Source organism: Clinocottus analis, unplaced genomic scaffold, assembly GCF_023055335.1.
Source record: "Clinocottus analis isolate CAN_PGR_092001 unplaced genomic scaffold, fCliAna1.0.p SCAF_21, whole genome shotgun sequence".
NCBI classification, from domain to species: domain Eukaryota; kingdom Metazoa; phylum Chordata; class Actinopteri; order Perciformes; family Cottidae; genus Clinocottus; species Clinocottus analis.
Genome location: NW_027175943.1, coordinates 12,956,105 through 12,973,473, shown reverse-complemented (window position 1 = coordinate 12,973,473; position 17,369 = coordinate 12,956,105). Strand labels below are relative to the sequence as shown.

The window sequence follows — 17,369 nt, the reverse complement described above, 5'->3', positions numbered from 1 at the left end:
ATGCTTTTATAGCTCTCTGTGGGTTGAGGATGCTTCAAAAAGCTACGGGTTGAATTATATAAGGCATGGCTGCACATTAGGATCCCTTTACTCGCTACGGTTTAAAAAAGTGACGGTATGGAGGCAGAAATAAAATGAGCAGAGAGTGATGGTTATAATATGAGTCCCAAGCAATCAGCTGTCGAGGCTTTTTACTTTCAAATGTATGTTTGCACATCAGCCAGAAGCCTTCCCTTTGTGTATGATTTAAGTTATTAAGAGTACTTCTGAGACCTTTAAAGCTCCAGTTGATAACTTGAATCAAAATAAGGTTTTGTAATATTTGCTCAAACTGACAGCAAGACATGACACAGATGATCTGTGGGGGAAAAAATAGATGGATCATAATCTATTTCTGCAAATAAATGCCACTACAGTAAATGCTACTGTTGCTTTTATAGGGAAAAATACACCTTTTTAAATTTACACAAAAAGTCAAGATCCTTAAAGCCATTGCGTTTGGCTGTGTTGGGAAAACTGAAAACAGGAAATAAAATAAATATCTTTCCTGTCCCTCCCTATGATGATCTAATTACTCGAGCCACACTGACACTCAGCTCATGTTCACAGTCGGTCTTCAAGAACTTTGACTCTGACGGCGACGGCCACATCTCCAGGGATGAATTTGAAGCCATCAGGAACAACTTCCCGTACCTCAGCAAGTTCGGTGAACTGGACAAGAACCAGTGAGCATCCTGCAGCTTTTACTCACCACCACGCACTTCACACACGACCCGGCACAACCCTCACCTGGCTTTGTTTTTTCTCGCGCAGAGACGGGAAGATCAGCCGAGAGGAGATGATCGACTACTTCATGAAAGCCAGCTCTCTGCTGAACTGCAAGATGGGTTTCATCCACACGTTCACGGAGGCCACCTACGTCAAGCCCACGTTCTGCGAGCACTGCGCCGGCTTCGTGAGTAAACAACCGCTTCCTTTGCGCATCGTCATGTCCTGTGCCTGTGTGTGGAATTGCCGTCGCTCCCCAAATTACGCAACACGAGCTGTTTGCTCGCTCGGAATCGGCTGTAAACCCTGCCAAGGTCAAATACGTCGCCTCCCCAAATGCATCGATTCCTTCATTGGCCTCATTCGTGGCGCGTGTCACGCTTGGTGAAAAGAAGACAAAAGGTCAGCGGCGCTCACCCTGCAGCTGCACGGACGCGTCGCCGCGTCTGCTCTTTTATTATTTGTGTCGGCAATCACCGTCGGCGTACGCCACCCTCCCCTCCTCTCATCCCCATCCCTCAGAGGGTCCTCCTGTCAGGTCGGGGCGATGCCAATTACTTTGAGCTGTAGCCACACGCTGCTGAAGTTGCATTCTGGGAAATATGGGAGGAAGGTAATTGGGCGAGATGATAACGCTCCTCTGTGGCAGTGTTGCATCTCTGTGTGTGTGTGTGTGTGTGTATGCGTGTCCTCTGGTCCTTAACATGCCCCCAAAAGCCCCGAGGAGCTCTCTGTTATTTAACACAGACAGTGAGTCAGCGCTCAGCTGTAATGAGAACAGGAACAGGCCTCGTATTGAGCTGCAGACACGGGGATGATGTCCCATTTATTTGTGTTGAATGCATATGAAGTGTTGCTAGAGAGAGAGAGAGAGAGGAGCGCCATAGATTACACATGTAGACTTTCATTAACACACATTCAGACAAACACGTTCTCCGGGGGAAGCTCCAGCCATTTCAAACCATCATGAGGGGAAACTCCAAATAGAGAGCTGGGAAAGATAAGGACTCTGGCAGCATGCTTCTTCCTTTGAATGTGTGTGTTTGTGTGTGTGGCAGAGGTAGATACTCTAGCCACTTCCTCTTTCGGCCTGTGTTGTGCTTTCCTCTTGGCTCCTGTGCAAAAACAATATTTTCCCCCCAGCTCATTTTTCAACACTCGTCTCTAAAGAATAAAAAAAAAAAAAAGGAAAAGAAAGCGCTGCGCAAGCCAAGCCGGTAAACACAGCAGAGTTCACTCACCTCCAGTGTCTCACATGGATCTTCATCATCTTACGCCGTTCTGCCTGCAGCCCCCTTTGGCCTTACATCTTAATTAATTGCACACAGATGCGTTTTGCTAAATGCACAAAGCCAGGAGACGCATCACAGTGTGCAAGGGGTTTGTTTTCGCATCCCGGGAGAGTACGCCAAGTTTTTAGCTGCAGGCTCCGAGCGCCATTCCCCCCCAAAATGTTTATTCATGACATTCTTCCTTTTGTACAACACACAAAGCTAAACTCTACAAACATAAATAGACATGAGTTTTGAAGCCAAATACAACAAACTACAGAAGAAGCATCATCCGTCTCATATGCGTCAATCAAAATGAAGTGGATTGAGGAAGCAGAGTCCATTATCGCAGACAGACGGTCAGGGATTAGCTCTGTGTGTATGTCGCTGCACACGTGGAGAATCTCTTGATCTTGGGGCATCGCCACTAAAGATGGCCGAGGGGAACCCTTCACTCCAATCACACTCATCGCAGGTAGCAGAGAACGAGGGAGATGTTCAGTTCATTTTGGTGCAGCCGACGGGCGACGAGAGATTTTAGCGTTGACAGAACGTGCTTTGATCGTATCGCCATGTCGGCCATAACTCATCCGTAATCCCCCTCACCAGTATCCTTAATCCCTGCCTCTTTAATGTGGAGTGAAAGGGTTGCCCGAGGGAAAAGACCAACCGACTGTGAAATTAAGGGTTTGGATGTTTGAGACCGCCTGTCAAAATTTCTAATTTGCAGACGCAAGACCAAGTGACCGGGAGGGAGATCACATCTCAAGCTGGAGCTGAGCGAAAGATGCAAAGCGGATATTAATGTAGAGATCGTCAGACAGGCCCTTATGCGACCACAGTGGGAAAATACGTCCATCAATCTGTGTAGCAGAGGCTCGGACTGCTTTTTTCATGAGACACTGCAAAGATGTCGCTTCGGGTTTTGACAGTTTAGCTTCAAAGAATCAGAACAAGGATCATTTGTCATCATGACTCTCTTGGTACGTCTACTTGGAGGCGAGGTTTAGAAGCACTCGAAGGCAAACTGGTTTGACTTTTGAATCTGAATCAGACTGGTGGTCTCACCCCCTTTTTCCTGTCTTTACCGCTGAGCTAATCTAAGCTAAGCTAAGCTTAGCTAGATAAATAAACCCACGTGTTCACTTTGTAATGTAATTTCTTCAACAGCCACCACACAAAACCTAGCCTGAAGATGAACATGACAAAATGTGTTTAACTATATTATTGTTAGAACTAAATAAAAAGACTACATATGTGGAAAGAAACCGGTAATTCTGATCAACCAAAAATGTAAAAAACACAAAGATGCTCGACACAACGCTACAGTGACTGCAGATAAAGTTATTTCAAAGAAGTCCACCATGGCCCATGTTGTGTTTCTTCATGTAATGGCTCATTGTGTCCTGAGGAAGCTACCAAACCACCTGCTCACACATTTAAAATGACTTTTCAAAAGGCTGGAAGCTGAAGGCTAAACATGCTAACGTGAGGTCACGTGTGAGGCGTCCTTCACTGAGTCAGTCCATCGGCCTGCACTTCGAATCCAGGAAAGCAGGAACCGAAGGACATGTGATTGTTGGCACTAGAGTCTGGTAGGAAGAGATAGAGGAGACTTTTTTGTAGCTTTAACAGCGACACACAGAAGTTATTTACTGACACAGTTTCCTTCATTACCTCCGAATTACACAAAACAGATATACACGTACTTATCTCCCAGAGTGCATATTTACTGTTGGAAATATAACAAAGCTGCACACTGCCAACTGATACCTAGAATAATAGCTGTTTTCTAAAAGCGTATTCCTGTGCTGAGGTGTGTTCCAGCTCCTATTTGTACTGCTTTGTGTGTTTCTGAGCACACAGGCAGTGAAGGTCAAGGCAGAGCTGTGATGATGCCGGTGTTTAGATGTTCTGCTCATAACTGACTTCTCTTTGTTGCGGCGCCTCCGGCTGCGCTCGCGGCTTCCCCGCTGCGCGTGCGTCTTTGTTCGCGCATGCATGCTTGTGTCTGTGTGTGTGTGTGTGCGTGTGACTTGACGGATGTTTGCATGCATGCATGTGGGTTTGTGTGTGTGTGTGTGTGTGTGCGAGAGAGAGGAGAGGTCAGGATATTTTGTGCCTCCTCAGATGTGCCAGGGCAGTGTGTGATCTCCAGCTCGGCTCTTTCATGTCATTGTTCCCCCACCGTCTGTGCGCTCCCTGCGTCCCGCTTGATCTTGTTCCCCCTCCGCCCCCTCGGTCCCACCGACCTCCTCGTCTCTCTGTACCGTCCTCCATCCTATTCCCTCTCCGCCAGCCTTCGCCCGGGCCCCTCGGCATCAATGGGGCGTATCAAGACGGGAGCCATACGGGTGTTGTAACGTTGTTTGAGCCCATTAATTGCTAACTTTCTCTTTACTGCCAGCCACTTCCTAAAGCACACATTTTTAGATGCATGCCCTCCCCTCGGGGCAGTTATTGGTTTCCATTAACTCCGTTCACTGCTCACCGCTGCTGAGAGACTCACTGGTGGATTCAAAGGTGGCTGACAAATAAAAGGCACATGTACTTTAAAAAGTAAAGACCGATGTGAAAGTTTTTATTTGAGGAAGCTCTATTTGAAGTATTGCTGATTTGGGGAAATAAACAGATGCTAATAGCAGTCTGGAAAGTATGAAAATAATCATTGCAAGCATATTACATGCCGAAGAGACGGCAATGACATTAAGTATATATGACATTTGTAGCTAACAGGATAATGCAGCTGGTGTTTCACAATGTGGAAAATGCTCCACCACAAGTAAAAGTCCAGCTTTTAAAACATTTAAGTTAAAGTATGTGTCAACAAAATTAACTTAAACTTAAGTAAGGTTTTGAAGGCAGGACGTTTATTTATCTCAACAAGTTGGAGGATCTCATCACATAAATAACACGTTATCATCATCAGCAATGTAAATCTGGAGAGTGCTGGAGTAAAAGGAATAAAAGTATGAAGTAGAAGGAAATTGAATTACTCAGGTACAGTGCAAGTTGAGTAAGTGTACTTGAGTAAATGTACTTAGTTATATTCCACAGCTGGTCAACACCTTTAAGAAACATTTATATAGGAAATCAATCAATCACTAAATGATGTTATTCATGTTTCTCTATGATTCTCTGTATGTTTTATTCTCTGCCGCTTGGCTTTCTTACAGTTACGTTTCCATACGCTGTCGCCTCATTTAAAGAAAGATACTTCCCACCAGATTCAGAATCGTTTCCAAAGTGCTGGCGAGTTTTAAAAAACACATTTTTTATAAAACAGCCGATGTCTTTCCAACGTTTTTGTTCTTTTAAAGCTTTTGAATTGCGAAAGAAACACACATACTTTTATTTTCCATCCCCTCACATCCCTCTGTGTAATTGCGCCGTGACCCTGCTGATTGGAGCGCTGCGCTCGCCTTCATGGACATGAAAACACACTTTAATTATCACCACTGTCCTTTTGTTCCTCTCTGTCTCTCTGCAGATATGGGGTTTCTACAAGCAAGGCTACAAGTGTAAAGGTGAGAGAGCAACGCACACACATCTGAGTCCGTGTCTGCCGCGCACATGTGTGTGTGTGTGTGTGTGTGTGTGTGTGTGTGTGTGTGTGTGTGTGTGCGTTCCACCCAGAAGGGAGAAGACTTCAAAGAATTAGCGATTCCTTTTGACGCCATCGACCACACACACACACACACACACACGGATGGACACGAGCCCTCTGTAGATAAAGATCCGCAGAGTGCTGAGTAAATGTCATCAACACAGAATCCACGGCCGATAACCCACGCTCTCCAAATGGATGTCCACCTCGCACAAAGCGCCAACAGCTGGATTAGCTCCATCAGCTGAGACCACACCACACACAATGCACGAGTATTCATCCTTTCACGGCTCCCAGTGGGCAGGTGTTTGGAGAAGCTGGTTCATTTCACAGATGCACATACACACGGGCAACCACCAGCATCTCTCCTCCTCATCCTCCTCCTCTTCCTCCTCCTCAGCCTCAAAGACACAAACAGCTTGCCTCCTTTCCCTCTGTGGATGGGACGCCAGCAATTTAAGTAGTGATAATCTGCAGACATTCAGTGCACTAAATAACTTGCACTGCATATGTTCCACCCAGATGTCAAGCCAAAAGTTTGGAGACGATGCCAAATTTTAAGAGGCCAGATATGCCAGTTTTCCATCTGCCTCTGGAGAAGTGATGGACTCCAGCTCAGCTTCATGGATGGGAGAAGATAGAGAGGGCACACATTTAATGCACAACGCTGTGTGTGTGTGTGTGTGTGTGTGTGTGTGTGTCGGTTTCTCATTCAGTGGAATACATTCAAACATAGTGTTGGGAAGATTTCTTTTGAAATGTAACCGGTTACAGATTACTGGTTTTATTTACTTCATCACTTTTCCACCAAACCTGGAAAAAAGGATGAAATTAGATAAAATAATCTTTTATTAGTCCCTCAGTGGGGAAATTACAGGATTACAGCAGCACTGCTCACAAGTGAATGAAGATAAAATATCAAGTTATATAAATAAACAGTAGAACGGTAATAAAACAAAATTAAAAATGAACAGTAGGAAGAATATTAAATATACAGATGGAATAAAAATGTGTATAAAAGTACTTAAACGTAATGGATATTGCACCAGGAGATGAATTAAAGTGTTCAAAGTGGTTGGACGTGGAGCATTCGGATGTTGACAGATCATGTTTTTCCCCCGCTGGTGAAGCGTTACAGAACAGTGTCATCGGAGTCTTTTCTGGTTTCAGAAGGAAAACATGTTGAATTTCCAGCACTGAGAGACCGGTCGCTGGCGTCGCAGACTCCGGCTGCTCAGATTGACTTTAATGGCAAAGATCTGAGCGCTTGCTGCCAAATAAACAGAGCCTGTCTGGACGCCCGCAGAGGCGTCGCTCTGCAAACCACCCGACCCTTGAGAGTGTTGCAAAGCATCGGCGCGATGCTGTTTTGAGAGAATACCTTCTGTTATCACCAACATTTGAAATGGTCACAGTAATTTAATGACATGGTATGTTTCAGTAACCGTTGATACAATTACAGCATTGCTTTAGCTAACACTGTGACAGAACTATTGCTGTAGACCCACGTAGACAGTCATTGTGTGTCAGAGGATGACACGTATTCACTTCCTCATTCTTCTCTTGGAATACAAGCGTTTCAATCACCGACTCTCACTCGTCCTCATTGTTTTGTTGCTCAAGTCTCAGTTAAAAGACACGCTTACACCACCGCTGCTGTGGAGACAAAAGGAGCGACAAAGAGAAGGGAGGTGAACTGAGAGCAAACACAAGCACTTTGTGCATCGACGCACAATGGCCCCCCAAGCCCCACACTCTCTCCTCTCCAGAGGAGTGTGTGTCTCCTGACTGGGAGTATTCTGGCTTGTTCCAGTGCATTAATGAGACCAGAGGAAGTCAATGAGAGAGATCCCGCTGCATTCATCCCCATTAGCATTGTTAGCCTGCACTCAGGGAGCGAGAGAGAGAGCGGCAGGGACATAATTAAAATGAATTACCGTTCACAGTGCAGGAGCTGAGTGTGTTGACACCTCTGAATGTGTGTGTGTGTGGAGTTGAATGTGTGTTTTGCGGCTGGTAAACTTTAGATATTAGATATGAAAGGCATCTCGGTGTGCTGTCACAATGTCTCAACCTCTTCCTGTCTTTGACTCTGTTGAAAGGAATACCTTTACGTTTCTGGGGTATTCACCGTCTGACTGAGAGATAATCAATACCACTTTCATATTTGTCTGTTGAATATGAAACTGCTGTGCAGCGCCACGGCTTTATGCTAAGCTAGTATGCTTTCCAGCTGCTCGCTGTATAGCTTGATATTTAATTGATGGTGGCATCGATCTCTTTATGTGGCTCTCGGCAAGAAAATAAATAAGTGCAATTTGCAAAATGTCAAACTATTCCTATCAACCTGAGCCCTCTGTGTGAGGGCATTTGTAGGCTTTTACTAGCTTTGGTGGGTGTTATGTTGACAGTGAGCAGGTGGCTGCCAAGGTTATAATAACACAGCAAAGTCAGCAACAAACCAAGAGAGAGACGTGCAGCGACCAGTTGCACACTCAGCATTTCAGGGCAGGTTATCATGGAGGAAGAGGACAATGCACAATGAAGAATGCTGTCTCTTAAAAGCTTGTTGTAATGTCAAGATGTGACAATGACGTGAGATTCAAAGCACCTTCGTTGAGTGTCAAACTTTTCAGAAATCAAAGCTTTTGTTTAGTGTGGGCTTTGGCGGTCCATGTGGACAATGAGGTAGTGTGTCCGAGCCAGAGTCCCTTTAGAAGACTTCAACACCTGTTACAATAATTAGAATAACGATATAGAAATAGGCAAATGTCTCACATCTGGTCTCTTTTAGTATTTCACTGAAACTATTCCATAAACAGATACAAGTTCCCTTTAGTAGCTCTAAATGTTGAGGAAAATCCTTTGCGTTGGTGTCAAGGAGGGAGGAAATGTTGGTCATTATGACAAAACGACACTACTGTGTGTGTCTGTGTGTACGTATATGTGTGTGTTCAGGTTATTTGACTCACATTCTTTCATGACGCCTTGCTCAATGGCCCACTGCTCCGCTCCTCTTAGACTCCCCCTGGTTGACAGAGCTGTTGTCTTGCACGGTCGGCGTCAGCGTGTGCGTGTGCCAGTGTTCGTGTGCGTGCCTGCCGTGTCGAGGCTCTTCCTCCCCGTCGCCGCTGGCTTTTCCGTTTGCCTCCATGTTTCTGTCTGCGCCCGTCCCTCCATCTGACCCTCTCCCTCTCTCTCCCCCCCGCTCCTCCTGGCCTTCTTCCCCTTTCTTCTTCCCGTCTCGCCTCCTCTCTCGGCGCCTCTCCCTCCCCGTCCTCCGACCCCGCCGCCCTCTCCTCCTTTCCCGTCACCTCTCTTTGCCGGCGTCCTCCTCCTCCCGTCGCGCCAACGCTCCGCCGGCAGCCTGCGGGGTGAACTGCCACAAGTCCTGCCGGAGCCGCCTGGCCGTGGAGTGCCGGAAGAGGACGAAGAGCATCAGCCACGAGACGCCGCCGGCCCTCCAGGCCAGATCCTACAGCTTCCCTCCACCTGCCAACACCCCACCCAACCTGCAGAACACAGGTGCTTCTCATATTTATGGCATCAACGCTGGTTCATGATGTTTTTTACGACTGATGCAACATGAAATAGTTTCATTATCTTGATCAGTTTTAGCCAAGACACAATATAGTACCGTAAAAGCCGGGTTACAAGCCGCTCCTACCTTCGGTGGGTGACCCCTGCTGTAGCAAGCTAGCGCTGATCCTAGCTACCCCGCTGATGCTACTGCTACTGCCCGCGTCCCCGCGTCGGGCATCGAGCCGGGGCTGGTCCTGCTACCGTCGGTGGTTGTCGGGGAGCTAGCAGGAAGCTAGCACGAAGCGAGTGGAGAGCTAGCTGTCTACATCAGGGAGCCACCGAAGGTAGTAGCGGCTTGTGACCCGACCTTTACGCTAACCTATACAACTCCCTAACTGTCCTTCAATGTGTAAACTCAGTGGTAGAACAATGTAATGTTCTTTTGATTGAGTAGTGTAGTGTAGAGAGATTTCTGCAACCCGTTTTCAGCACTTTCTGAAGGGTACTTTTGTCTTCCTCTGGGCATATGGAGCACTGACATTTGGAAGATATTCTCGAACAAGCGAGGGCCATTTGCAATGGAAATGTGATTGACCCGCCACAGCGACTCACAGATGCAACGTTCCCATCAGACGTTAGCAGAAGTGCTGCCCTGCCTGGCTCTGTTTTCTATCAGTGTGATCGATGGGCCACACAACGCTGCAAGACTAATGAATTGGCACCGTGAACAGATGAAGGCCACACATTTTCATTATCTTTGGGTATTGTTTAGGCGTTTTCAAGTGATCGACCAATCTATTCCTCATTTTTTGTGTTCCCTAACCTTCTCTGTTTCCACCAGTGATTGCTGAAGAGGATATCGAGACACTGGAGGAAGGAGTGTTTGATGTCCACCTATAACCAGGTGAGAGACGCGAAAGTTTGTGTCGTGTTTGTAGTTAATATTCATTATGGAGTCAGCATTATGTAAAGATCTTTATGCTAAGCTAACCGACCACTGGATGCAGCTTTAAAGACGCTGTAAAGAAGTAAAGCCGATATGCAGATATGGTAATAAAAAAAGCAAATAATGGTATTTCTCGAAATGTTGACCTATTCCATTAAAATCTGACTCTCAAAACAATAGATACAAATATCAATAAAGTGCAGCAGTGCTTGAAATACCTTGATGTCATCTACTAACCTCCTTGGCTCGTGACCCTTAAGTACACAGCAATGTATTCTAATAACCTCGCATCACAGATTGCATATCAGTACGAGTCAATCAGAGAGCAACCTGTCTCCTCAGATTGCTCAATTTGAATAATATATATTTTACAGGCCCTGCAGATGTGAAACTAATTAGTATTTTACATGTGAAAAGAAGTGATTGGACTTGACCATAAAAATTCAGCATGGATTTTTTTTTTATCTCAACATATTTGGTATTCAGGTCACTGCATAACTTGGCAAATGATCAACAAAACATAAAGCGGGTCTATCTACTAAGGGCCCCGAAGCATTAAAGACCGTTCAGTGGTTCTCGACTGGCCTGACCCACCATCACCCTCCATGACAAGCCGCCACCCGAATCGAGGAACTAAACTTGATCAAATGTCTTTAATAAAAAGGTGGTGCAGTTTGAACCTGAGGTGGCACAGAATATGTATGCAACACAAAAACAAGTTTAATGATAAACCAAAACGACCAGCTGGGGGCGACGTTAGAGAGGGAACTGTTCCCTCTCTAGGACACGAGGTAATACAACATACATAACAATTCAGAATCTTCAGCCATTTTTAAGCAGACTCAACAGCTTTTTATGCACAAATAAAACAAGTCAAACAACTAAGAAGTCGTTTCAAAAAGACTGAAATGACCTAACTTTAACTGAGAATACACACTCACTGAACCTTTGAGAAACACTTCATTAAAACAGTCACAGTCTTGAGGAGAAGCTTTTCCACTAATTCAAAATAAATTGAACAAAAAGTGCAATTCAAAAGGATTCATCCATGATTTGCTGCCAGAGCCTCTTGATGCAAAAAACAATGCTGCCAAGAATTCTCGAGTTTTGTCCCGTCGTGCAGGCAACGCCATCACTTGTGACTTTCAGTCGGATGTTTAATTTAATTATCCTAAAAACCCAGAGTCTCCCCCACATCAGGATGGTTTGACCCAACATGGCACATGCTGCTGAAAACATGGAAGTGCAAAACAAGTTGAAACTGACACTCCGCTGCATTAAAAAGTCCCTTCAAAATAAAACCACAGGAGGAAAACAAAACAAAACAATTTTTTTTAATTCATTTTACCTAGGCAAAGGCCCCGTGACCCACTGAAAACAGGTCTCACCAGTTGAAAATCACTAGTTTGTGGCAATTTAATTCAACACAAATGTTTTTAAGAGTGTGTGAATACAGGTCTTAAAACTATATTTTAACCCATTATTATTTGGTGCATATTTCCAAACCAATATGTTGAGATTGCCGCACGCTGACTGACACACAGTGAATATTTTCCAGGACTCTGCCATCATCCACTTTTATCTCGGTGCTGATGTATCTCCATGTCGCCTCTTTCAGCGTTTACTTCTGTCCCGCTGGATCGTAAAAGTCACAATTCTTGCAGGGGCCTTGAACTCGAGACAGTTTTTGCCGAGCAGGCGAGTGACAGTCTCTCTATTTTAGAATCCCTCCCACGGTTGGCGCGAGAAGCGACTCTCGGACGGGAGCCAGACACAGAGCGTGCTACAGTATGTCAGCTTTACAACCCTCAACGCTGCTGAGACATTGCACTGAACTCATGCCAGGACGCCTCGGTGCTGCCACACGGTGGACACACACTGCAACAGCTCCCTCACCAGAACCAGACGGCCGACGGGAATGAAAAGGCCCGTGTGTGAATTCTGTGTCTGCATTTTGATTCTGTGTTGCTGTAAAACAAAGTATATGTAAAGAAAAACTAAAAGAGTCCAAAAAAATTGTATTTTCTCGGTGCAACGTTAAAGCGAGTGGAGTTTATAATTTGCTACGAACTGGAATGGCTCTCTTCTTTCTTTTTATTCTCCTTCAGAACATAAAAGAGGTGCTGTTATTGCCAAGAATGTAAACCTGCCACCCAGACAAAGCTGCCGTCTTCTTTGTTTGAGAAGCGCCGCTTTTTTTGTTGTTCCTCATCTTGTTTTGAAATGCATTTCAATGGACCAATATTAGGACCAATTTTGATGTCAGATGAAATATTGTTGATGTGTGGTGCCCGTCTGAAGCATGATGACAAAAGCAGCTATTTGCCAACAAAGGAAATGACTGAAATGATTATGTGGACAGTTATAATTATGATGGACTTTGAACAATGGTATATATATATTTTTGTCATGTTTACCTTAATATCAGTAACTGTGCTCTAGGTATTGCTGTGGTGTTGTTTTCAGTAGACAGTACTGTCTCGTACCAGTGCACTGATAGATGATCCATCCTCTTGCAGTACAGTGAATGTAGCACTAACAGTGAACGCAACGCTGCTGTCACATGAACGCCTCGTTTCCCACAGTAACAGTTCTGGGAGCGTCGGTAAGAAATAAAACGAACAATAATGAAACTTTTTCATTTGACAGCAGTGTATGAATCTTAAATTGTTTCCCTGAGAATCTGTTTTTCATGCTTATTGTGTTTTGCTGTTTCTATCCTCCGCATGCGTCTCCTTCCCTGGCTCTCTTCTCTGGCCAGACTGGAGTTTATTTTTTAAATATTTGTTAATGTAGCACGCCAAGTTATTTTTTATTTTGGAAATATGAAGTGTTGAAATTCCAGACAGAGGAGTTGCTTTTGTGCCTGTGGAGATATGAATTCAGACGTCGAGTGCCATATTGTTAAGTGCTGGTTTTGTCATTGAATGAGACTCCTCCGATGCTGGTATTTATTTTTCTGTATCAATATAGCCGAGTAGCTTTTGGTCCGTCTGTGTCGCTGCCTGACGAAAGATGTTTGTTGTCATTCTGTGAATGAATCTTTCAGACTGATGTCATGCTCCTTGTCGTCCTGATTCCCCCAGTATTAAATGCAGCAGACGTCACTCCTACATGTCTTGTCTTTTTGTAATTGGACACATGGATCAAAAGTTGTATTCACGTGGATTTCTCCTCACTTCCACTTTTGCAGATTTATGAATACAGTTACTTCCTTGCATTTCTGTTAATACTGGTAATCCCAAGTGAAAGCTGGAAACGTAATGTTTTAACTTGGAGAAATAATGTTTTAACTATCCTCTGCGTTGGAATGACTTGGCAAATCTTAGGTAATTAAAACCTTTATTAAAACTCAACCTGAACATCACTGCATCGGAGGCACAATTACAAAACGGTTCTAGTGGAATAAAACACTGAGGCAGGTGTGTGAGATGATTTAGGTGCCACTTAAACTGCAGTATTGCTTCACAGCAGCAACGTTTTCCCACGTTTAATAGAAAATAGCTCATTAGAATACTACTAGAACAGTAGCCCAGGGCACACTGTAACTTATTGATGCAACTACGTTTGAATCAACTCGTATGACTCCGCCCTTTCCAACCGAGGAGTTTCGCAGCAACTGTGACACAACAAAACCACTAACACACTCATCCCACGTGTTGCAATCGATTCTACAACTGCCACCACACGCCTTCACGTGACCGCGATCCAGAGTCCTCCCGCACGTCCGTTCTAGACATTCATAACCAGCCCCTCGAAAGAGCCGTTTGCAGGAGGTGCCACATCTCATTAGCATCAGAGATGAAGTCGGTCCGGGCCTCTGATGGCCTGGCGCCCCGCTCTGTGTGTGCCGTTCAATGGGAGGACATCGATCCGGCTGCATCCAGCCCTTCCAGCCGGCTCATATCTCATCCAGCGCATAAAGCTGCATGTGTCAGCCGACTACGAGCCGGAGCACTGCAGGTCCGTATTCATTTGCCATATTGCTCACCAAATAATAGCAATGTCAGTTTAGGGGTATTGCCTAATCTCATTGGCCTGCTTGTGCAAACACAAATGTATACTATTGCGTGTGAGAGGTGATGTGTTCATAACTTGGTTATCGACCTCGCACACACACGTATGCATTCAGTGGTAACCGGGCCATTACGCAACCGTTTATGCAACCGTTTACGCAACCGAAATACTGGGTCCATTATTGGTAAATAGACAGGGAAGCGCTGTCCACGGGAGAGGAAGGAGAAGCAGAGGAAGAGCACGCAGACGCCACGCAGACAGACGAGGAGACTTGCTCGGCAATGTCTCTGCAAGCAATGAAGTCAAGATTTCCAGATTTGTGTCTTTGCCTCGATAGCGGTCGATACCGTGGAGACAAAAAGAAGCGGGACTCATGTCGTAAACCTGACACTATAACATAATATCCCCTTTGAAATATCATCGTCTCCACTGCCACTTTTCCTCCAAAGCCTTAAAGTGTGTGTGTGTGTGTGTGTGTGTGTGTGTGTGGTCATTGCTTCTACAGCATTGAATGTCTCTTTTAGGCCCGGTGATGGATCCCTCCCATCCCGCTGTAGAAAAGCCCTGCTAGCAGCGCAGCCATTTAGCAGGCAGCCTGTGTGATATCGATCTGAAACGTCTGAAATGAGGGAAGTTGAATAGCGGGGCAGCTAATTACATAGTAATGAGGACAGGAGAGGAATAGCCTCATTTGTTGTCGGCGCTCTCACACTGCGACCTTGATCCACCAGGAAAGGAAAGATTCGGGGGCCCGACAGTTGAAACGCAAAGATGTCGTTTGCCCCCTCAACAGACGGTCCATAGTGTGCAATTACACTGCAGTGCACATCACCCTGATGGGCGATTTGTGCCGGATATATTGGCAGGTAAGCATTTTAGCAGCTATAGCTACACTTAAAAGGTTACGGGTGGGGGAAAAAAGGATTTGGCACATTGAGTAACTGAATGCAATATTGATTTGTTTGAGCAGCAGAATCCCTCCCAGATTCCCTCTTGTAGGACTAATGAACGGATTATTGATTTGATGTCCGCTCATCATCAAAAACTGGGACCTCCGCCAAGCCCCCCCCCCCCCCCCCCCGCTATGATGTGACGTCTGCTCATCTTTGTTGAACCCGCCATGACACCTGCATCTGCAGTGCTGTCCCCTCGCGGTGCACTGACGGCGAGCATCTGGAGCCGTTAACCTCACGCCACAGTGAGGGTCATGGGCGATGTCTACCACTTGGGGGCAATGTGGAGCTGTTGAGCGGAGGGGCGCCCGCCTGCCGAGGCGGGATTAAGGCGGGAACGCTGCCAGTGATGTGGCAGAACACAGAGCCCCCTGTCAGGGTTTATGGTGAATCACAATGCAGCATCACAATGCAGATAGCGGCGCTACGTTTCTCGGTCGTTTATATGTTACTTCTTATAAAATCAATCCCTTTCGTGCGCACAAGCAGAGGCACTGAGTAAATCAAATGAAACGTTGCTTCATGGTTGTTGTTTTTTTTAAAAAAAAAATAAGCTGACAGTTCTGTCTCCTTCGCCCACACACACAGAGGCAAACTGAGGAAGACCACAGCAGCCGCAGCAGTTTGCTTGCAGATTCTCAGTTGCGGTTCAGGATTGTTTTTGTTTTTTTGACACCTCAGATTCAAGGGGAAATTCAGACGGAGTAAACAAAGTTGACGGCGAGTTTACACATTAACCGGCCTCCAGTGAAAGCGCTTCGTCCACGTTGAAGAAGCCGCTACGCCAGCGGGCTCTCGCGAAGTCGAAGGAGCCGCCACGAGCCGGCTAACCGGCCTTCATCGCTTCAAGCTCATCGCTGACTCCGGTGGAGCACTTGGCGCGACGGGGGGGGGGTTGAATCCTCATTAGAGTTGAATCAGTTATGATGAATATCGCTTCGAGAAAATGTATGCCAAAAAAAAAAAAAAAAAAGCCAGTGGGGATGTGGCCCGGACCGGCTCGCTCTACTGTGAAATGCAAAAATAGCATTTCAATCAGACTTAAGACTGCGGTTGCAGTACTGTAAAGCTTTTTTAAATCACCTCCTGCATGAAGAGGAGAGGAGACGGTAACCGACGCTACGTGTTGTACTTGTATTAAATACCTTGTAACATCAGGCTCTGGTGGCTTAAGAAGACAACATACGAGAAACCCTGAGTGAAGCTAAGTCGAACACAGACACCATGCTGCCAAGAAATATACATTTACCTACCTGGAGGTATTCAGAGTGAGAGGAACTTCTCTGGAGAAGCCTCATTTAGACATCGCTGATAATCAAGTTACTGCAATCTGGGGGATTGACATAAAATCAATGGCCGAGCATCCGCAGGCAGGACGGCTCATATATTTAATATTCCTGAAGCTGGAGGTCCGGGGGGAGCGATCAGGGCGAGGAAAGGAAAGGAGGGAGGCAAGTAAACCTCAGCATGTAGTTTGTGAACCTCACACTTATCTTTGTACAACCACTGTCGAGAGTTCCCAGGAAATAAACCAAAGGCACACTCGCGTACTGTATGTCTGTGCTTATTTCATAGTCATTTTGTGTTTCATTGCCTCAGTTATTTGAATATTTAAACCAGGGCTTTGGTGCACATGACGCTCCTTCTTTGAGGTATTCATGAAAGCGGAGGGATGATAGCCTATAAAAGTATGCATGCATAAATGAACGCTATGCAGAGCTCTCTCTAAATGCAGGCTATCATCTTACGGAAAGGTTAGTTTTATTTCAACACGCAGCGAGTCAAATAGTCTGCTTTCAGTCTGGAGCTCCTCAGTAATCCTGTGGTTTTTTAGCGTTACGTCCTTCATTCATACGTTTGTTTGTTTGATGTTGCTTACTGGATGCATCTGTGGAGGTTTCACTGTACACTGTTTATGGTTCTGGGATCTTATTAGTTTCTAGTGTTTATGATGCTTGGTACCTTTTAGCTATTTTTTCCCCCCCCCCCCTTTTGAACATCCAAACAAATTTATACAAAAAAAACAACAACAATACCAACAATAACATGAAGATCTGAGAGGACCGCTATCATTTCCAGTAATACAAGGGTTGATGCATACAGAAAAAGACACTCACGGAGCTTTGAAGAATAAATTATATAATAATAGATATACAATATAAATGAATCATGCTGAATTTCCTTGAATATCCCTGTGGTACTCATTAGAGATACAATCCTGTACTGATCTATCAATTCCATACTTAAATCTGAGGTCGGCAACTATGGACGAACCCAGACCCTCC

At 45.3% G+C, this 17,369-nt stretch overlaps 1 protein-coding gene across 3 annotated transcripts in view; it reads left to right on the top strand.

Annotated features, from left to right (window-relative positions):
- Positions 1-13,211, top strand: part of LOC137792268 (RAS guanyl-releasing protein 2) — a 36,093-nt gene extending 22,882 nt beyond the window's left edge. For 2 of the 3 annotated variants that reach the window (XM_068587867.1, XM_068587864.1), the window contains exons 12-17: positions 610-725; positions 814-955; positions 5,530-5,566; positions 9,013-9,171; positions 10,010-10,072; positions 11,838-13,211. In XM_068587867.1, coding sequence (XP_068443968.1) covers positions 610-725; positions 814-955; positions 5,530-5,566; positions 9,013-9,171; positions 10,010-10,068 — 513 coding nt within the window. In that variant the 3' untranslated portion in view covers positions 10,069-10,072; positions 11,838-13,211. Of the gene's footprint in view, positions 1-609; positions 726-813; positions 956-5,529; positions 5,567-9,012; positions 9,172-10,009; positions 10,073-11,732; positions 11,808-11,837 lie in introns of those variants that run through there. The other variant, XM_068587865.1, reaches the window with a different exon arrangement.
- The last annotated feature ends 4,158 nt before the right edge of the window (positions 13,212-17,369 follow it).